Source organism: Mytilus californianus, unplaced genomic scaffold, assembly GCF_021869535.1.
Source record: "Mytilus californianus isolate M0D057914Y unplaced genomic scaffold, xbMytCali1.0.p SCAF_5, whole genome shotgun sequence".
Classification (NCBI taxonomy): Eukaryota; Metazoa; Mollusca; class Bivalvia; order Mytilida; family Mytilidae; genus Mytilus; species Mytilus californianus.
The window spans coordinates 10,460,755-10,484,532 of NW_026262701.1; the positions used below are offsets into that span (position 1 = coordinate 10,460,755).

Consider the following 23,778-nt stretch of genomic DNA (forward strand, 5'->3'; position numbering starts at 1 on the left):
ACATACGTCGTCTTTTTTTACCGGTACAAAATCCTCAAACCTCCAAATCAAGCGCTGTATGCTAGAAATATGCACCCAAATTTTGAAAACTAAACTTTGTGCATTCTGCCACGATGTACACTCAAGAACGTGTCTGATCAAGAAACACGCATGTATATGTATTTTACATATACATATACACGCATGTATATGTAAAATGCGAGAAACTATGTTTCAACTGCCTTGGCACACATGTCGTAATTGAAACAAAAGACACCAAATACGTCTGTGCAATGGACACCCATTTAACAACAGTAATAATCGTGATAATGAGAGGAATTGCCAAACGTGCAAAATACAAATGACAGGCCACAGAATATGAATGTTAATTGTAGCGATGGACATTTTCAAAATTCTTCTGCTTTCAATCAGAAATCTGTACATCTTGTAAATGACACAAATAGGAAGGAGGAGGACACTGCATTTCTTTAAACTATATACACTTGTACATTTTTATGAGGGAGCATAGAGATCATTTGTAACAGAGGATTTAGCTAGAAAACTAAATTTATGTAAAGAGGGAAATGAAGTTTTACAAGTAGCGTCATTTGGAAGTTGAGATAAGAACGTACAAGACAAAGAAAAATCAACAGTTTACATAGAAACAGATGCGGAAAATAGAATACCTATAAGTTTTCGTATCATACTTATGAGTGCCATACCTTTACAGAACTATATTCGCCACAATATCAGACTGAACAATTACGGGGAATTCAGCTAGCATATTCATTAATACAGGAAGAGTCGTTTGAAATCTCATTATCGATCGAGACAGTCGACTATTTGGATATAGTCGAGGATTACGTAGTACGAGTAAATGGCCCAATCGGCGTTAAGTCAAAATTAAGGTACTTACTTTCCGGTCCAATAAGGGACAAAAAAGAAAACTAGTTGATATGTACCAACATGTCTAACAATCATGCTTCGAACAAAACGGAGGAACACGATCTAGAAACATTTTTCTGTATCAAACTAGAAGAAATGGACGAAACGGAAATGATAAATATTAAGCAAAGTTGCCATGGAAACAAAATCATGATGAATTACCATCAAATTATATAGTAACGGGAAGAAGAACAGAGAATCTCATTGAAAAACCCAAGATTCCAAATGTCTAAAGTAGTATGAAGACACAACGCACAGAATTACTCGACTTAAACAAATAGCGAGTGTGAAGGTCAAGTAGAAGATACGGAAGTTGATAGCCAATTTAGATGAACAATTTTAAAAAGACTTTGTGGTTTATTCAAAATTTCTTTTATGTGAACAAGAACTTAGTTAGTTTAATTCAATTGAGTATATTCATGGCGTAAGAGACGTTTTATTCTAATTTGTTTTCAAATATGGACAGTAGACTGATATGAAATTTGTGATAGTTTGCACTTTTTGCGGCTCCCAGTATGTCGAGAAAGTCGCGCAATAACGACATTCTTAAGTTTGTGCTTTACCATTGTCGACGTCGGCGACTTCAATGAAGTCAATTTAGGAGCTAAATATGTTGTTATTAAACGTTATGGCGGAACAGACGTGTTAAAAAGTAAAATAACAAATACACCGAACTCCATGGAAAATTCAAAACGGAAAGTCCCTTATCAAATGACAAAATCAAAAGCTCAAACACATTAAACGAATGGAAAACAACTGTCATATTCCTGACTTGGTATAGGCATTTCCTAATGTAGAAAATGGTGGATTAAACCTGGTTTTATGATGTAAACATATCTTAGCGTTAATTGACCAGTTTTAACAAATACATCATGCAAAGACAAAATTAGCTGAAGCGACAGAAAATCATGGTACTGGAAAATGTTAATATAAAATGATTGCAAATTGATGTTTGTGACATTTTGTTTGTGTAAGGATGAACCATGCCCACTCAAAAAACAAAAAAAATATTTAGGAATTTTGACAGGTACATCATTTAACTGTTAAACCACTACTTACACCATCTGTCTTTGTTAATCGAAATTGTCGAATGGCAAAACATAACGACATTTTAGAACCAACTCCTTGCAACACGCTTTAAAATGCTCGTCTGGATAAATTGGAAGGTTTCCTAAAAAATATTTATACAAAATTGAACGAATTATATTCACTTCTATCACCTCGCGTTGTCAGTTTATTTTTCGACTTATGAGTTTGAATGTCCCTTTGGGATCTTTTGTCTCTCTTTTATAATGTATAAGCTTAACTTTCATTTACGATTTCATCATTTTATAAAGAACAATTTAGAACATTATTAGTATTTAATAGTGATGTTGTGATACTGTGTGAATATTCAGCCTATTTTTACAATAATCTGGTTGTCTGTTTAGATTGCCTAGCCCAGTAGAAATTATATTTATCAATATTGACAGACTAAATGATATTATATTCTCGAAAAGGAGTTGTACTTATTTGAAATAATAAGTCCCTATTTATTTGCATCTTCTGTTTTTTTTTTTGTTTTTTTTTTGTTGTTTTTGTTGTTTTTTTTTTTTTAATGTAAGGCTACAACCCTTTTTGTCACTTAATAAAACGATATTCCAACCCTTTTGTTCACTTAATAAAAAGATATTCCTACTAAAGTTAATATCAAATTTGAAACAAGGAAACACAAAAGCACATTTTCGAAACGGGAAGATCATGCTTTAAACTGTTTAGTATATGGTGAAACCATTATAGTGTGTGCAGATAAGATTTGATGACACGCACGATACACCAAAACTGTAATAGGAACGTTTGGTGGCTTACCATTGTATAATTATTATCAGGGTTAAAAAAAATAAATTGGAAGCTTTGTGATCAAGCGTTCATACCCCGCATCCCAATCATTTTAGAAAATTATTTCTCTGCGGATAAATTAATAAATAGATGTATAAATAAATGCATCAATTAATTACCTGCAGAAAATCACGAAATGCACTGTATAACAACTTTCTTTCTTATTTGGTACATTGATAAATGTTTATGCAAATTTAATTTGTAGCTATTTTTGATCATCCTTTACTAATTGCTTTTCTTTCATTTTCAATTTTCGACATTAGCACTATGGGCGAGTAATACATTTTCAAATATGTTCCGAATCAGTTTCGTATATTGCGATTGATATTTCGAAAGTTTAAGAATTCTATCCGTTTTTGTGTTGTGTTTATTGATTTGTAGAAATTATTGGTATTTATTTACATAAATAAATTAGTTTAATTTCCTGCGTTTATTTGCATCTTTATTTTCAATGTCAATTGACATTTATAAAGTAAAAGCTATAGACACCACTGATATACTCAATGGATGCACTTACTTTTTAATATTTGACACATGAGAAATATATAAATATACACACGTTTATTGCATATTAATATTACTGATGAAAGTAAATCCGCTTCGGACGCATGAAATTTATAAAATGCAGTTTAAGACGTACACAGAATGCTGGGGGGCCTTTGATAAGAGGAATATTAATTACAACAATTAATCAAAGTATTATGTAATATATTGTATATTAGATTACGAAATTAAACAAAAATGAGTGGAAAAGTGTTAAAGATTGATATTATAAGTCATAAATTAATCAGGATCAAGAAAACATGCTATTTTTGTAAACAATTGACACGATAAAAATAATAATAAAACGCAACTTAAAAACCCTGACGTCGCTCGTTCCAAGGCATAAAATTCAAGACTCGGAATTCAATTTCACGGCATAATCAGAAACAATATAAAGGTAAGTTATGATCTTTTAAAGATAATGTTATGTTTATTATTATAAACGGAAAGTTAGGTGAAAAACATAATCAAAATTTGTACTGTGAATCTCCAAGACATTACAAAATTTATTTCTTTTAGTACTTTCGATAATTTATCATTTTTGTATTGCTCTTTGTTCAGGTTCTTTATGTCATTTTGCTCTTTAACTGTTTCGGTTTTCATACATCCTTGGCTTTCAAATATTCGGCTTCGAGCGTTCCTGGTGAAGTTAAACCCAGAAAAGTGCTTCTAACGCATAGAAGTCATAACGTGTTGTTTTCGTTTGATGTACTCATCTTTTGTAACACTATTTTTACCGCTAGAAAAATCAGGAGATGATAGTTTCAGATTTGGAACAGCTAACGTGTACGTGAATAGTCTTTCTTGACGTTAAGCTAATTCCTGTTTTCCTTTCTTCTTTTTTTTTGTGTTTTTTTTTTCTTCATTTTTTAAATTTTATTGAATATTTCAACTTATAAAATTAAGTAAATACCAAAGTGAATAATGTAGTTAGTATAAAAACAAGGAATAGTTAAATAACGTGTGCAAATATTTGGAAAGTACAAAATTACAAGCCTAGTATTTTTGATGAGTTTTTTTATATTATGATATATCAACCCTAGAGGTATGAAATCCACTTTTGGCCGTCGGCATCGGTGCATTTTATATATCTGTGGTTGATAAATCAATATGCCAACATTATCAAAAATCAATAATTTTTTAGTAGAAATCTCTATATATATATATATATATTTCGATCAAAAACGTGATAAGAGATCATTCCTTTGAAGCACCTCTACATTACTAACATATGTTTCATTTGATAAGTTTGTAAATAGAAACCCGACTCTAATGAACTATCTTTGACCATATAAACAATATGTCATCTTATGTTTCTTAATTAAGGTAACGGGTATGTGAATGGGCAGTCTCTCGGATTTTTATATTTTGCAAGCAATTGGAAAAAAGAAGAAAGTAATGTTTATGCTTTCGTATATGCAGCAAGTTGAATATTCTGTAGAAAGAAATACAAACGTATAGAATGCACGTAACTATCGAAAACAAAGTGTAGAAAAATTTGACTGTAAATTGCCTCATCTCAAAAACATGTCCTATGAACTTTCTTTCAAACTGATAAATTATTGCACCTACAATTTCCTTTTTATTGATTTACAGGAATTCGTTTTTCCTGTGTAAATCATTCAAGTGTTCCTGTAATATCTAACAACGTAGATTAATAAGATTTTTTAACCACGACTTCACGATATTGCCTTTTCGACGCTTTTCTAGACTGTACAGCAGATTTAACTATTCATATTTAACAGAAAATAAACCATATGACCCCTACACGTTTTATATCAATAAATATGATAATTTTGGGGCAATAACAGATAATGTTTAAAGAAAGTAGGACAGAAATGTTAATTATAAGTCACAATTGCTGTACTTTCTTACAATATTTGCGTGTGTTCTACACATTTTAACTACTATTTTCCAGATACTGTATTTGCTATTATTCCGAAACAATAGTTGAATATATAACGTTTGCAATGTCGATGTCCATATGTAGTCCCTCGTGGTCTAGTTTTGTGTAAAATTTCATAAAGTTCCATGAGATCATCCTTTAACGTACCTGTTACCTTACGTAGTTTGTTTTAAAGAATTTTAAACTTATCTACTCTATGAATATTATCAGTTCTAGCATTTATGTTGTTCTTGATAAATAAAAACAAACCTAAATCTGTCTTACTATACTTATTTTTTTTAAATGGACCTACTTCCGCTATTCATTTCCAAGTGATTTTAACGAGAGGTCTTATGTTGTGCTGATTAATTACTGTATCATTTTCGGAGAGGATTTAGCACTCAGAATAATGTTTAATCTTGCAACATTCTCAATGTGCTTATGCAAGGTCAGAACCCTATGGTTGTCGTTTGATGCTGTCTTTCATATTTTCGTTTCTTTTATTGTTTCATATGTATGAAACGCGGAAACCACATCAATAAACAATAACAGACTACAGCGTAAATGATATATTTACGGTCGTCCATTATAGATGAACGCCGTAGAGTATACTCTTCGGTCGTCTATCAAAGATGAACTAATTTATTGGATTTTCTCGCTGTGAATATTTTGTTCATAAATGTTAATTAGCACTTAAGGGCAAACGATACAGTTTTCATCCGTCGTGTTTTTTTTTACGACAATTTGAATACAAGCTATTTGTCACCTAGTCAATTTAAATATGTGCAGAAGAAAAAACACCTTCATGTCGTACTTTAAGAGAAAAATAGTTAAGCCGATTTTTCGTAAAATTTTCTTGGTGAATTTTTTTTTAAAACGGATATGTCAAAATATAAGCATTATTAGGGAACATAAAATGAGGGTCATTAGGCTTTTTAAAAAGTTATGGACTTTTGTTTTACCCCTTTACCACTGATTTCAATGCACTCCATTAATTACTCTGTTGTGAATTCTTATTGATCGCTTTAATAAATTAATGTGTGCAATTATATTAATGGACGATGTCAGAATATAAATTTGGTTAACGCATAATTGTTTGTAATGACAAAGCGAAATTTTGATTATTTCGATGAAATACGGTAATTTTGTCAGGCGCGAGATTTTTTCCTTTAATTTGGCGCCATAGTCGGACAACAAAAAATACAGAGTCGCCATTTTTGTGCAGCATACACTTTTGATGAATATGGACATGTACCTGACTAACAGACATAGTGGCAAAAAGAAAACGCTGAAGGTAGAGTCATTTCATATAAAAACATAGATTTTAATATGTTAGGTAGCCAACTGTTATCAGTATCACGAAAAAAAAAATGTGGGGGATTGTCTCAAAATACTCTTTACTGTAGAAAATATTTGCAGCTGAAAACTTGCATGGGTTAAAAGATGACTACTGTTTGAGGAACGTATTATAAATTTATGTTCCTAGTTTGACGTGTTATATTCGTTATTGCTGGGTATCTTTCTGTGTTTATTAGACCCTTAATTGGCAAGAAATATGTGTAACCAGAGATCATGACTCATATTACAAAATCACATTGTCTCCATCGGGACTAGAACTTTGAAACTGTGTTTCAAAGCAGCACATTAACCAAGCTAAAGAAGAACTTCCTTAGCGCAACCGCTTACGGCTGAATTATTAATCGATTCATCATGATCATAATTTGATTACATTGAACGCTCCCCGCCCTCTTTGGTATAGAATATTGCATCCGGTCCAGTATCTAGGTACAAACATAGGACTTATCTAATTTATCAAAACAATTGTTTAGTCCACTATTTTCTACATAAGGAAATGCCTGTACCAAGTCAGGAATATGACAGTTGTTTTCCATTCGTTTGATGTGTTTTAGCTTTTGATTTTGCTGTTTGATAAGGGACTTTCCGATTTGAATTTCCTTGGATTTCGGTATTTTTGTTATTTTATCTTTTTCAACTTTATTAAAAAAATTCAGAATTCTGTTGAAGTCGAATTTGCTTTATTTTATTTGTTTACTTCTTTGCAACAATACAAACATTTTTTCACAGATTCCATTATGAAACAACTTTGTATGTCCCCGCAATAAAGTTGTCGGGGTCATATAGTTTTACCCATATCCGGCATTCCGTCATTTTTTGCGGACTTTTTTTCTTAAAACTTTTACATATTGAGCTGATTTTTAGTATGTGAGTCTTCTATGATGAGTTACAAATCGTCTTTACGTTTGGTTCCGCTCTGCCGAAATTATGGGCTTTAGACTTTGAGTATTTTGTGAAAATAACAGTTGTAATGATTTTTTTTCGTTACCTTCACATATTGAGATGATTTTTAGTATGTGAGTCTACTATAATGAGTTATAGATCGAGTGTCTAGGTTCACCTCCGCTGTTTTTTTGCCGAAACAACGGGCTTTGGACTTGGAACATTTTGTGAAAATAACAGTTATACCGAATTTTTCTCTAAACGCCTTCACATATTGAGCTGTCTTTTAATATGTGAGTCAAGTATGATAAGTTTCAGATCGGATCAACGTTTGGTTCCGCTCTATTGGTTTTTGCTGGAATTATGAGCTGTGGAGTTTGAAAATTGCACAAAAGTTACAGTTATCAGGTTATACAGACCTTTGTTCTCAAATTTTCTAAAATTGACCCAAGCTTTTTTTTGCGAACGGCGCCATTCATGTCGTTCCGACACATCTAGATTTTTTTTTTGTAGATTTTGAGAAAAAAAATGGTTCCTGCAACAATTAATTAACAAAATAGGTAACGTTGGAGTTTGAATGTTGGAAGTTTCCTTTCAAATGTAAAATTAACCTCAACATTGGTAGATAAGGAGTTCAAATGTAGTTGCATTTCAGAATTCAAGAGAGAAATTATTTATCAATGGCAGTCAAACAGCCTGACCTGAGAAGTATGTATTCTGGACAGGTTAAGGGGTGTTTGTGAAAAAAAAATCAGTATTTATACATGTCATATAAAAATAAGAAGATGTGGTTTAATTGCCAAAGAGACAACTTTCACAAGAGACCAATGACACAGAAATTAACAACTATAGGTCACCGTACGGCCTTCAACAATAAGCAAATGTATGTAATTCTATTCTATTCTATTCTATTCTATTGGCTAATTATTGATCACCATAACTATTTCATTTTTTTAGAGATGAACTACATTATGCTGTTATATGTCTATCATGTTTGATTTTTCTTTCTAACAGAATTACTATAAAATTTATTTTCAGGCTTCAGATACTAAATACTTGTTCATATGATTCATGTAAGAGGACGTAGAGATTTGTTGTTAAAGGTTTTGGAATGTTCAACTTTACTTGGGGGAAAAAAAGTTTAAATCACAAAAATACTGAACTCCGAGGAAAATTCAGAACGGAAAGTCCCTATCTAAATGGCAAAATCAAAAGCACAAACATATTAAACGAATGACAATAACTGTCATATTCCTGACATGGAAAGTATTGGCAAAGTAATGACAGAATTCATATGATAAGCCAAGATGAACTCGTCTTGCAATTAGGAACTACAATGTATATGTCAAGTGCTGAAACTTACGAATCGACATTGGAAGCTAAGATCAACAAAACTTGAAACTACATGTATAATCAAAGTACTGTCAGAATCCACGCGAGACCCAAAAATCAACTATACTTGATGACTATATGCAAGGTGCTGTCAGAGTCCGCCATAGAAGACGAGATTAACTATACTTGTAAACTATATGCAAAGTGCTGTCAAATCCGTATATAAGCCCAAGACCAAAAGGAACTACTTTACCCCACATGTCTAAATGATCAATACAGCATATTGAGTCTTTTAAAGAACACTTAGAAAGAAATTTAAAAAATATATATTGATATAAAAATAGTGCAAATATGGAGCTGATGAAATAATAATTGACATGTATATACAATGTAAATACTGTTTAATATCTTTGATCTCATAGACGATTTAAAGAAAAAAATCAAAGATGTTTCAAAAAATTAATCAACTTTTTTTTAATAGATATGTTTTAATTTATTTTTTGCTGTCTGTACTAAATTTTGCTGCAAACATGATATATGTACATAACATGCAAACTGCAATATATGTAGTTGTCTTACAAAATAAAGCTGTTGGTATTTGTATACTTTGGAAATCATAATATCAGGTGGAAGTTGTAGTAGATGCACATGCCTTTCCGTCATCTTTTACCATACCCACCACCACCTTACCCAAATGGCCACTTAAATTATTTTACATCATTTGGCATTTGTTGTCCATTCATATGCTAATAAGTAACTATTTCAAACGTCTTTTCTGGATATAAGGAGATTTGGAATATAGTTCAGTGAAACAGCAACCAAACAGAACAAGTTACTCTTCTAAGATACTATAAGCAATAGGTCAACTATATTTGGTGTATGGGATGATTTTTAGGTGTACATGTCTGTCTGGCAGGGTTCATCTGAACTTAACCTCATGTGCAAAGTTTGGTGTGTTTCTTGTATACTATATATGCTATAGTTCAACAATATTTGGTGTATGAAATGATTGTATGGCTGGCTTGGTTTATCTTACCTTGATCTCATTTTCATTGATCATTGATAATATTAAGCTTTATGATACTTGTAGTACATCTTTAACTTTAGAAATATCAACATAAAATCAATTATGATTAGTAAAGCAGGTGAGACACTACATCTTGTGCACTCTTGTTAACATAAAAATAAAAGTGTTTAAAACTGTGACTACCATACATTTTGTACATGTACATGTAGATGTATATAGGAATCTGTGGTAACAACTTGAAAAATTGTTATCTATCCTGATACTTCTCATGTCTTTGTATTGAAACAAGTCCTGATAGTTCACACCGTTTTCTTTTCAATATTTTTAAAGAACTTATTTTTTTCCATATTTAGTGTTATGAGATTGATTTCACAAAACACATCTATCACGGTTGAAAGCAAATCCAATGTTTGTAACACCAACAAGTCTGTCTACTCACCATTTTTCACATTTGGCAAATTGTGTTGGTCTTACAGAGAATACAACTGTGATATTTAAGGTCTAAGGTGCCCCTCAAATAATTTTTATCATGAACTTAATAGATTGCTTTGGCAAATTTTATTAAAGTAAACTTTCAATTACAAAGGTCGGAGAGATGTGTGCAAGTTCTTTGTATATGTTGCACTTAAAGTTTTATTGTTGCTTGCTGAATGTCCAACGACAAATATCTTAAGCATATTAAGGATGAGAGCATATTAATGATTAGTACCATATGTAGGAAGGGCGAGATATATGGACTGCAACTAGGTAATGATGGTACAATGTATGTTGGATATGGGCAAATTTCCCCATTTATTCACCCTTTATTTACCCTACAAAGCTGCGTATTTATATATCCAGCTGTATGAACACCCTGTCTAAGCAACGGTTTATCTGTCGAACTAGGGAAGTCTAAAAAAAAGGTTCATCGGAAGATACCAAGACCTTGTTGATAAATATTCCGTATCAACTTCAAAATTAATACATGATGGTCTTGAAGTATAGATTCTAGGTACTGACGTTGTTTATCACCTTAATTACGTGTTATAGTATTTGTTTATTATTTGTCTTTGTAAATTATAAACCTTTACTGTTTATTTCACTTTTGGTAACATCCTTTTGGCGTGGTTCGGTACTTATGCATCCCGTCGTTGTGTTGTGCTGTTGTCATTTTTTGTATTCTTTGTCATTCATTTTTTCTTATGTGCTTTGTCTATATGGCATTTTGTTTTTCTTTGTTAACATATTTGTTTGTTTTTATAGTGATTAAGATTATAATACAATGTTGACTGCTGTACCCCTATTTTTGATATGTTTACCTATTATGTCTGTTTGTTTTGTTCACATATTGTTGTCAATATAATGGAATTTTATGCTACTGTCATACAAGTGAGAGGTGTAGCTAGCTATACAAACCAGGTTTAATCCACTGTTTTCTACATGAGAAAATGCCTGTACCGAGTCAGGAATATGACAGTTGTTTTTCCATTCGTTTGATGTGTTTTGAGCTTTTGATTTTACCATTGGACACGGGACTTTCCCATTTGAATTTCTTTGGAGTTTGGTATTTTTGTTATTTTACTATTTTGACATAAGTTCCCTTTGAACTTTTGAAAGTTTGTAATTTTACTTTTTGTAGTATTTAGACTTTTTTCATAAAAAGGGGAGATTTTCCGGACAATAACTCAAAAAACGCTTTGAGCAGTTTTTATGAAACTTAAGTGACTTGTTAAAATCAATTGAAATCGGCTCTCTTTGTTTTGTTTTTAAATTTTGGATATGACATTTCGAAATTATGGAACTTTATTCGTTGAAAAATCGTCGAAACTATTCATTTTTCTGCTATTCAATAAAAAAATTGCCATCTCCTTATAATCATCACAGACCGACAATTACGTTACTTCACACCTTGTGCCCATTGGGCGAACCAGTGTCCACACACCGTAAAGAAATTTGCCATTAAATTTTTTTGCCGCAATGATGTACTCTACATTCATTTTTCAAATCAAGAACTTTCCTTATTTGCTTCCCTTTTCAATAAAGACGATTTCAAAATCGTAAGACTGAAGATGACGTTTGCCTATACCACCGACTAATTTAGCGTGTGTACTCGGCGGAATTTTGAAATTACATTCCCAACTTTTCCTGAACCAAGTTAGTAGTATAAATTTTGTTTTTATATAAAACCTTTAGCTGGTATTTTTTGGAATCGCCCCCCGAGACTATGGGGGTCCTAGTCTAAATCCCCCCAGACCGAGTCAAACCAAAGATTTAGCGATTCAACGCAAAGTAATAGCATAGACCGATATATAAGGTCGGAATAATAGGTCCAGGTTAGTATATATCAATTTTCATCTATGATCAAAGGTGGACAAGAGAAACAAATATTCAATTAAGTGAAATGTGTTGACCGAGTTCCGGATACACATTCTTATTCAATTCTTAACCATTTTACGCTGATGTTTACTTTTATGAGAACTCGGTTGGCACATTAATGGATAAAACAGAAAATAAAAAATGAAAAAACACAAATAGCAAAACAAGGAAATAGAAAACGTTGCCCCCAGGTCATATGTTATAAGATTAGAGTTCCGGAAATCATCGAATTATGGTATGAGAGAATTTGTTAGATATCCTCTTTACGCTAACAAATACAAAAACAAAACCTTCCAAGTTAAAAGACAGTGGTTTTTAAAAGTACTTTTTCGTGCCCGTGATTGATGAAGAATATAAATGTGTAAAATTTAAATGTTGGATGTGGATGTCAAGTATTTATTCTTTACTTGAAAATTGTTATGTTCAAAATATCTAACTATAACCAAAACTTTTGTTGTGAAAAATATTTTGCATACTTCGGAATGAACTCCTGACGAATGCTTGAACATGAAGATATTCAAGTTAAAAAAAAGTTCATGACAGTGAAAAAATGTAATAAAAACTTAAAGCGTGCAGATGAACCCCCGAAGCCTTTTATAGCATATTATATGGGGTTTATTCGTTTTTTAATGCGGTACGGTAACATTCAGTTGCTTACATTGTTGTCCTTTGTTACCGTTTAATTGTTGGGTCATTGGCAGTCGTACAAACATGTCAATTTGTCTTCTTCTTTTTAATACACAACACCATGCTTATATCTCTGTCCTTTTAAAATTTAATGTGAAAAATTAACAAATCACTCTGTATTTCTGACCAGACCTCGTTTTTTGCAAACAGTTTTGCATCGCTTGTTGACATCGGGAAAAGGTGCTCTCAGACACTCATGTGTCGTTAAAAACTGCGCACTGTTTAAGGGCAGAGCCACCTTTAATGAATATCCACTTCATCAAAGTGAAATTCAACGCGATTTTCGTCCAGTCGAATAACAACCATAAATACATTGCGATTGTAAGAGCGATTTAGTGGAGCAGGAATTGCTTTCACTTCCGGAGTGCATGAGTTCATAGCTTAATGTTGATATATTTTCGTTTGTTTGAATCTAAAATAATGCCACAAATGCAACTTCTGGGTTAAGTGGATACCATATCCATGAGGTATGTCCAAAAGAGCGGAAAAACTATTTTTAGTAAGGTTCGCTGATTTTGAAAGATACCACAATAATGCTAAAAACTTATTACAACTTAACCTTTCTATTTGTTTATTAGATTCCGTGTAAGTAGTAAATCTCAATCAATCAATTCTGCATTTGAACATCCTATTTCTTTGGATATTTTTATCACATATGCCAATAGTGCTGGAATATTGTTCCATAAAATTGGAACGTAAGCAAAGGAAAAATTTAAAATCAACCATTTCCTGTAAGGTTTGTTTCCCTACAATTTGTAGGCGTACGTCATGCTATGTCAGACTCAACTTTATCTGGGATATTGTCTAAAGCACCATTTGAAACTGATTTGTACATTTCTGTTTTTTGTTTAATATATTTGGCTTTTATTTAAATCGTATATGTTGGGGACAGGTATTTGTTAGAAAAATGACAAGTTCCATTATTTCACATTTATCAATATTTATAGTAGGAAAAACGGAATGTGTGAGTTACAATGATAACCGGAAGCCAAACACAGTTTTCAATGTTTATTGTAATTTTCAGTGTCTATCTTAAAGGTTAGTTTTGTCGAAAATCCTTTAGGCTTTACGTAAGGGTATCTAGACGTTTTATTGAAAGAATGTTTTCTTTTGTTATTTATTTTATCTGTTTCAATTTTTTTATATTCATAAGTTGTGGTAGTATGTGATACTTTTACTTTTTATTTCAGAAATTTTCTTCAAAATGAACAGCACGACATTTGTATTCGCTATTGTTCTCCTAGCTATAGGTAACATTTTACTTTTATCTGATGAACTTGTCATTTCAAGTTATCTGCATGAACAAAGATGGGGTCGAATTCTTTAAAATGTATTCGATAACATTACAATTACGTTGTTAATTTAATGTAATCAATGACAATCATACCTAAATTCAAACGTAATCGATTAAACGAGATTACTTTTCTTTGAAGTAATCATAAATACTTTGGATTACTTATGATTGCATTCTATACTGTGATACTAAAGAACGTTTGTATAAAAAAAACCAGAGGCGACGGATACCAAACTGACATTTAAATCACAATTCGAAAATAAAATGACAACGCCATGGCGAAAAACGAGAACGACCAAAAGACAAACAACAGTATACAAAACACAATATAGAAAACTAAAGACTGAGCAACATGAACACCACCAAACACCGGGGTGATCTCAGGTGTTCCGGAAGGGTCAGCAGATCCTGCTCCACGTGTGGCACCCGTCGTGTTGCTCATGTAAGGACAAGCACGGTGATAAGTCTGATTCGGTAGGCCAAATTAGAGAAAAAGAGAGGGTGGGATTGTGGTTACGATAATTGGTTATAAATTATTTTTGTGAATTTTTTTTTTTATATCTTTAATAAATTTATGTAATTAAGAACTTATACTAGGAGCAGTGTAAACCCTGTGGCGATTTTCAGTTACCAATAAAGAGCTGAACAAAAAGAAAGTTATGATCAAGAAGCTCTACATAATGGACACATACATTCGTTTGTACAAATGTAAATCACAATTTTTTAACAAACAATAGGTGAGCTTGATATTAAAAATAAGTTGTCTTAATTGAAATAACAATAATGTTATAAGTAGTTTCATTTCATTGTGGAAAGGATGTTTTGAAGAAAAAAAACATGTAAGTACAAGCACGGTAATAAGGCTTATGTGGTAGGTGATCACATTTGAGGAAAACAGAGGATGAGATTTTGTACCGACAGTTAGTTATTAACTTTTTATCCTCACATAAGAAAGCTTATTTGTTTCTGTGGAAAGACCTATTGTATTTGTTCTGATTATTATTATAATAATTTTCTTCCGCCAAATTTTGATCTCGCGTAAAATTTTTGTTTCGCAAGATGTCGCTTAGATTAATCTTATATAGTATCATACAGTTTATGCGCTTTTTATTTTCACCCATTCTAAGCCGAACAATTTTCTTTGTAGGAGTCATCTCCCCGAACACTGTTTTCCTTGTGACTGCATCTCCTCCGTAACTGTAAAAGAAAGCGACAAATTTATTTTATAAAATTGCTCGTTATATCCTTTGTGATTTGTCCTATTTTGACCGAAGCGATATGAATATTCCATATGAGAGTTATTTCCCCTTATGCATTTCTATCTTGTAAACCATAAGTGATAGAGACCTAGGATCTTTTGATTTGAGGTCCTTGATCCAAAAATAAGAAAATTAGGTCAAGGTCAGAGGTCAAGGTCATATTTTAAATTGTGATTTTGGCTATTTTCAATTCTTTTCAAAAACCGTATAAGATATCGACAACATATTTTTACTAAATTGTAAGTTGCGACATGTCGTAACACATACATTTTTGTTAAAAGGGTACGCTAACATTAAATTGGAGTTTTCTCCCCTGTTTTATTAAAAGTTAAGCATATAGTGATATAACTCATTAACCATATATAATTAAGACCTATAGTCTTTTGATTTGAAGCCCTTGGTTTATGACCTTGAAATTGAGCTCAAGGTCATAGGTAAAATTGACGTTCTAGATTCTGACCTTTGTTTTTACCTCATATGTATACATGATAAAGCCATGGGACTTTTTGCAAGCCACTTGACTATGGAGGAGCCAACCGGAAGTGACCTGGTGTAAACCGGAAGTAGCTATTTTTTGTACTTATTTAATGTAAAAGTATACTGAACCATATATTTTTGGAATCAGTATTAAGTAAACTATCAATAAAACCGGAAGTGACATTTTTCAAACCGGAAGTAACAATTCATCTCCCTTATTGAGAACAAATGTATAGAAACCATACATTTTTGGAATCAGTGTCAATAAGCTATCATTTGACGCTGGATATGATATATCTAACTGAGTTTTAATATTTCAATATCAAAATTGATCTTTATGGGTGGAAAGACCTTCAATTGTTCTCTGAACAATTGCTTTTTAATTGTGTTAATTTTTTGTTTTTATATCTTTCATAAATGTCATTAAGAACTTAGACAGGGAGCAGTGTAACCTGTGTATTGTTTGTAAGAAATAAAAAGTGTCCTATCTTTTTGATAAAACAATTAGCCCAGTGCATATTTTGAGTTAACAAAAAGAACTGAAAAAAATAATCAAGTAGCTGTACATAATTGACACATACATGTATTTGTACTGATGTAAATCACTTTTTTCATTTTTTTAAACAAACAATAGGTAAAATTGAGTAATAAAAATAAATAGTCTTAAAGCTTGTCTCAAAGAAAACCAGAAAATCAGAAATGTTAATATGCTGGATATAAAATACCATCTTTTATATAAATTTAGTAAGGAGATAAGTACTTTAAATGTTTTATCATTTTAGTGATTTCATACTTGAAATAAAAGTAGATAACTCCTATTTTGCATTGTGATTAAACAAACTAAACTATAAAAAAAAGTAATTTCAAAATCATAATTTTAGTAAACTTTATCAAATGTTTAACCTTGTTATCTGAAATAAGACTTGAAAATCTGAAAAAAAGGAATCAGAAACTACTACAATATTTAACATCAGCCAGAATATCAAATTAGTAAAAAGATTTTTTATTATATTCAGGACTATTAGAATAGATATAACTGTATTGTATTTGAAGCTTTGCGGACGTCCATTGGTAGTTTTACTGTCGCAAATTAGCGACGCGTAAAACTACAGATGAACATCTGCAAAGCTGTAAATAAAACACAGTTATATCTATTATAATTCAAAATAAAAAAAATTATTCAATTCAAGTCATTATTTTAATGAAAAATTTTCATTTAACGAAAATTCCACGAAATGATGTTATCTTCTTTGACACCTAAATTAGTCAAACTACTCAGAGAATCTTGCACATTAAGCATTGCAAACTCAAAGAAGAGCATATTACCAATTAAAAAGAATAAAGGGAGATGCATACCTCAAAGAGACAGCAAGCTATCAGGTCAACAACACAAATAACCAAAAACACACCCAGCGGTCAACACATATATGTACTTGTTAGCAATATACAGGTGTCCATCAATTGTCAAGTTATAAATCATAAAAAAAACTTTAAATATGAAAAACACCTAGAGACTCGAAGGTTCCTTAAAAATCCATTTAATAAAAAAAAAAGCCATATACTTATCTGGCAAAAAAAAATGTTTCCTTATTTTTTATTCATCTTTTATGGCGGAAAGTTTTTGGTGTTTAATATTGCCTTCAATCAGTTTCAGTTTTGAAGATAATAGGTAAAAATGCAAGAAATTCAGAAAAATATTCATTTAAGGACAATAAATCAACCTTGTAGAAAGTGAAGTAATGGTTTTAGTCAAATTGCTGATCATTTTCTTTTTTAAGTTTATGTCTATTTATTTTGAATCTGATATATAAACAAGAGTGCACACGTGAAATGTATTTACTGCTCCACTGATTAGGATTAAATATTATGAGGAAGGTCATTTTAGATTTACAAATCACGAAACATCTATGAATGTACGGTTAAGGGCACATGAAACATGTAAGGTGGACAAATACATTCAACATTGATTTAAAAAAAAATACATATGATTTATAATTCTTTTGAAACTGGTGTAACTATAAAACTTAATGTAGATCAATGAATCATGCATTATAACAGCTGAACTGATTGAAATTAAGGATGTACTTTGGTGAAATTAAAAAAATCTAGAATTAAAAAAATTGATACAATAGACTTAAAGTACATGTAGAATAAGTAAGAGGAACATTAGTTAAGGAACAAGATAAGCCAAAATTATTGATAGGTTATGGAGCTCCTTTTCGAGATATTTTTTTTTCAAAATAGCTAAAAAAGGCTGACTCAGACTTTTACCTTATATTTTCATTGGTATTATTTGGTTCTGAAATCGAAAGAAAAGAAATTCAGAATCTGCACAAAATGTGAGTTATGGGGGCAAAATATTTTACCCTGTATCGTAGGAAAGAAACCAAGGAGCCGAAAATTTGACACAAATTCTAAACCTGACCTATAAATACATCCTTAAAGTAATAAAACAATGAAAATATCTACAGTTGTGTATCTATACTGAGAGACTATAATTATGATTGTATATTTATAGCTAAGAAAATATAGTGAACCATATTATGCATATTTTCATTGTAGTCGTCCGTCTCTAAAGCTGTTACAATTTCAGTAAGTTTCTCATAATCTTCCATTCTTTCCATTCTCAATTTTATTACTTCTTCAAACACACATTTATTTTGAGAAACTGATTTTTTTTTGGATGGAGGAGGTGAAGTGTTATCATGGTCAGATAGGCTGCAATGAATCCTTTAATTTGTGTGCTGCTCAACCATTCTTCTTTTTTGAAAAGTGTTTTCCCCATTTTCATTGGAAGCTTTCTTAATTTCTTCTGATAAAGAACCACAATCTAGACGTTTTCCAGTTTTATCACAAGCTTCACATATTTGAATAAAGTAATCTTTCACTTGTAGGGAGAATCTGGTTGATTTTTTCTTGTTCTTTATAGCCTATCCAATTCTGTCTTCTTTATCAATATTGATATTAAGTTCATTATCTGTTGTAAATGTTGACAGTAACAAATTATTTGATCCCCTGAGTGTTTTACATTTTGATGCATACATATTTACAGCTTCATCCATACTTGTACATGCATTTGTGTGATAGGAATGATTTCCTATTGCTAAATGTCTTTCAAGACTGAAACACTTGGCAAATATCTTCCGACATGAAGGATCTGGACATGAAAAGAATGAATCAGTTTCAGCAATGTTGTCATTTCCAACTATTACAGAAAATTCGCATGCAACACTTTCATTAGTAGTGTTTCTTCAACATGGTGCTTATTAAGTGAAACAGTTCCAAAATCATGTGCAAACAAATTTTTTTTCGTTTATATTTATTCATGTTGTTAAAACCAGTTGCTTTTTTTCATACAGCATGTACGGGAATTCTTAAAAGTCTGTTAAAAGTACACATTCTTCAAATTCTTAAATTTGTAGCTTACTTAACTGAAAATGATTGAATTTCATGTTGATACTATGACCTTGACTGTGGACGTAGTGAACTCAATTCTGGGGCCTTTTATAGCTGACTATGTGGTATGGATTTTGCTCATTGTTGAAGGCCGTACGGTGACCTATAGCTGTTAATTTCTATGTCATTTGGTCTGTTGTGGAGAGTTTTCTCATTGGCAATCATACCACATCTTCTCATTTTTTTATCAAAATCCAAAGATTTCCTGACTCTTCATGTGTGACAAACAGAAATAAAATGACAAATGGTGGCAGGAACAAAAAGCAACTGAGTTAATGCCCACCCCTATTTTGGTATGATTTGCACTGCTCATACTTAAGACATTAAAAGACGACGTAATTATGATGCTTCTGCTTTGGTGCAAATGTATATGACACACCCCAAGCCCATGATGCAACTGCATGCCAAGTTTGGTTATTAAAACTAAGTTTAACAGTACAAAAGTTATGAGCAGGACATGAATTGGACAAGGTTTTACTATCATGTGGTTCAAAGGTCAAAGTCAATGTGACTTGACTTCAGTATATGACACTTTCCCAGTCCATAGTGCAACTGCATGCCAAGTTTGGTTAACATATGTTTTATGGCACAAACGTAATGCACTGGACACGAAGCAGGAAGGATAGACAGAATGACATGGTGAAACATATTTAAGAAAAGTACAGACAAATGAGGGACACACAGATGTCAATGGATGCTTATCTAATTGAAGCAGTTATTAACAGGACTCTAAATTACCTTCAGGTTGTAAACTCTTTCTACTTCAAGGTTTGTATCTGTAAGTGTTCCGTTACCTATCTTCTATTCACTACCAACATTGTATGCTTTCTTGACAATAATTCCATCATCCAAAAAGGTAAAATTGTTGAAATTACTGATCCCTGGAATCTAAGTTCTAACCTTAGGTTCAACTTCTTGATTTACAGAAACTATACAAGTTTGTGTCCCTTTTACATCTCCGTGACTTTCTAATGCTGTTTTCATATCATTACTATTTAAAATGTCATGTCCTTCATTGGCACACTTAAATATTTGTAGTCGACAACTTCCTGTTTTGCTGTCGCAAAAATCTTTTCTGGCCTGAGCCTCACTGAAGTTGTACTGCTTGATTTTGATAGGAAAGTCTTTATTATTCTATTGTATGAATGAAATAAGACTTGTACAATGATAGCAAGTAGCATTCTCACTCTTCAGGAACAATTCTTCTAATAATGGTTTTTCATATTTCAATTCATGAAGATGATGAACAAGTATATTGGCAATAGAGAACCATCCCTGTGATCCATGCTCTAAAATATGAACATAACAAAATAGATCAAGTCTTTCTCTGTCTATTAGTGAACGAAGAGCAAGGCAAGAAAAATGCCAACTGATGCCTTTTTTAGTAAAAAAAAGTCTGACTGAGTTTCTATGTAGATGAATGCAAGTACTTCATACCCCAGTCCATAATAAACAATCTCTGATTGTCCTTAAGATCATTTAAAACATCATTCCTGGCTCCATCTTGGTGAACTGTTCTCAATAGATGTCTTTTCCCTTCCAATACATTACGAGCTCCATTTTCAAGACTATAACTTATTTCATCAGATAATGTTTTTGGAATGTCTAAATTACTGCATGCATTCTCAACAATTTTCACACAAGAGTCTACAAGATTACATTTTTCACAGGAATGAGTGTAAGAATGATTGCATTTTGTAGCAAAGTTCTGATCGACAGAATCACTTTAAACAAAAGGTGTACAATGGTCTACACATTTGTCATCAAGGTGTATAGTTTGTACTCAAACTTAAGGAACTGTTTGACAAGTTGAAGCATTTCGTTCAGCTTATTGACATCTTCATGTCGTAATCCATATGCCTCTAATTTTGTGACAACCTTGATCAAGTTGTCAATTGCACCCATACCAGCAGCAGAGGTATTGTCTAGTCCCTGAAGTACCTTCTGCTTAGAAGCATTACAAACTTTTAAGATTCTATATAATGATGCTTTGCTAAAGGCAGAAAATCCAGTCTCAAGGCAGTATGTCTGATAACTGTTAATTATTCGAGCATGTATCAAATTCCTGACTACTTTTGGAATTGTTAACTTTTTATTTGTTGAAAATTGAGAACAGTTTGGCCAAATCCAACATACTGGAGTATAACGGATTGAGTATATAGTCAATGAAATGAGCGATCTTTGGTCTTGTTAATTTCATTCGATATATCTTTGGTGCATCAAAGATGTTACCAGGGCCTGTAACTATAGCATGCTTTCTAGCAGCATCAACACGTGAAACTGTGACTCCTGGGATCATATTCTGAAGTTCAGATTTTGTGAAGTTGTTTACTATCAGAGATAAAAACTGTGTTTGTGTCCTGCTATTGCCAGCTTTGTTGTAAGATTCGATAATACATTTATTTGTTGAATCAATTTCAGTTTTTTTTTTTTGTTTGGATGGAATTCAACAATACAGTTTCTTGTCCAGGAGCTATTATGTTCAAAATAAGAAAGATGGCCTATTGTGCCTTCTTTTTGTAATAAGACTTGGAACTTTTACTTATGCTCTACCATGACAAACACATTTGATGTTTTAATGGTTCATAGTCTTTTGATAGAATTTTCATAGCCGAATGTCTTTTGAAGTCAATTGAGCATCCATCCAGTCTTGGCTACTTGTGTATAATCTGATTGATTGGAAAACTGGGAAGAAAGCTGATTTAAATCACCACCTGAAAGTATTTTTTAAAGTTGAAATAAATATTTGGTACATTAATTCATTAAATTTGTATGTGTCAGTCAAAGTCAAGGAATTGATATACATTAGCTTTCCTAATCTTATGATTTTGAAAGTCCAGTTGTTCATCGGGAAATGTTGAGCAGGGCACAGCTTGATACGACAAAGAGGGTTGAACCCTGAACAGCTGGGGCAAATATGGACAAACATTCAAACTCGATACAGATCTGAACTTGGATATTGATTAAAATTAGACACAGCAAAGGTTTCTTAGACAGAAGGAATGTAGTCTAAGAACATAAAAATTTGAAAATGGACCTTTACTTATTATGATCCAATATCTAAAATCTAAAAACATGGTTGGATTCAGCATATCAAAGAACTCAAAAATGTAATTAAAGTTCTATTTTGGACCCTGTGGGCTCCAATTTAGACCAACTTAAAAACTAAGCCTAAAATCAAAAAAAAAAACTACATATTTAGATTCGGCAACAAACAAACCCAAGAATACAATTAAAATCAAACTAAGTTCAATTTTGGACCAACTTCAAAACAAAGCCAAAAATCTGAATTTTAACTGTATGTTTAGATTTAGCATATAAAAGAACCCCATGAATTAAATTTTTGCTGATATCAAACTAAGTTTAATTTTGGACCTTTTTCACCTTAATGTGGACCAATACGAAAACCGGGCCTACAATCAAAAATCTAAATACAGTGTTAGTATCAGCATATCATACAACCCAAAGAATTTAATGATTGCTGAAATCCATCAAACTTTAATTTTGGACCGTTTTGACCTAAATGTTGACCAATTCAAAAACTGGACTAAAAATTAAAAATCTAAATATTCGGTTAGATTCTGCATTTCAAAGAACCCCAATAAGTCAATTTTTGATGAAATCAAATAAAGTTTAATTTTGGACCTCAATGTTGACCAATTTAAAAACAGGGCACAAATTCCAAAATCTTGATTCAAAGTTAGATTCATCACATCAAAGAACCCGCAGAATTCAAGACATTGATTTAAACCCTTGAAATTTGTCAAGAAATAAGCAATTTATACAAAGTATTAGAAAGTATTGTTGTTGGCCCATTATTTGCAGTGGTATAAAAATTCAGGACATGCACTAAATTAAAATCAAGTTTTGTTGAAATCTAAGCGGAAAATGTTTTTTTTTTTATTACCAGTATTTTGGCATCCATTTCTGAATTAGTAGCTGATGGATGATTTTTAACAAAAAAATTAGGAATTGATACTGAATAAATTGAAAATAACACGTTACACCATTATATCAGTTTTCATTGCAAAGCTCCAGAGAAAGATGTTTATTAAAAAAATGGGATTTTCTTTATAAACAAAAACAAGGTGTTTACCACAATTTGTTTTTCTGATTTTAGAAAACATCACATTTTGTCACAGAGAATCAACTTGAAACAGATTAACAGTTATTATATAAATTGAGAAGGTGAACAAAACACATAAAGTATCTTGTTGCTCGGCTTCCATATTGTGCAAACAGTAAAGTGAATTGAATATTTCTATTTGTGTGACAGTTCATTTTGGTGTCCTCTTTGCTGTCCGTGTTTAAACTATATTGATTCTATGAAAAATCAGAGACAACTTTTTGGATCGAGACAAAAAAAAAAACTAAAATTGCCCGGTGTAAATTGCCAGATAAAAACAATATATGTACATTGTCA

The 23,778-nt window shown here is 31.8% G+C and overlaps 1 protein-coding gene across 3 annotated transcripts in view; it reads left to right on the forward strand.

Annotated features, from left to right (window-relative positions):
• Positions 1-3,617: 3,617 nt before the first annotated feature.
• The window catches only part of LOC127702557 (uncharacterized), a 168,793-nt gene continuing 148,632 nt past the window's right edge, over positions 3,618-23,778 (forward strand). Inside the window, exons 1-2 of one of the 3 annotated variants that reach the window (XM_052206813.1) lie at positions 3,618-3,742; positions 14,060-14,119. In XM_052206813.1, coding sequence (XP_052062773.1) covers positions 14,074-14,119 — 46 coding nt within the window. In that variant the 5' untranslated portion in view covers positions 3,618-3,742; positions 14,060-14,073. The remainder of the gene's footprint in view (positions 3,743-14,059; positions 14,120-23,778) is intronic. The other 2 variants (XM_052206814.1, XM_052206812.1) reach the window with 2 other exon arrangements.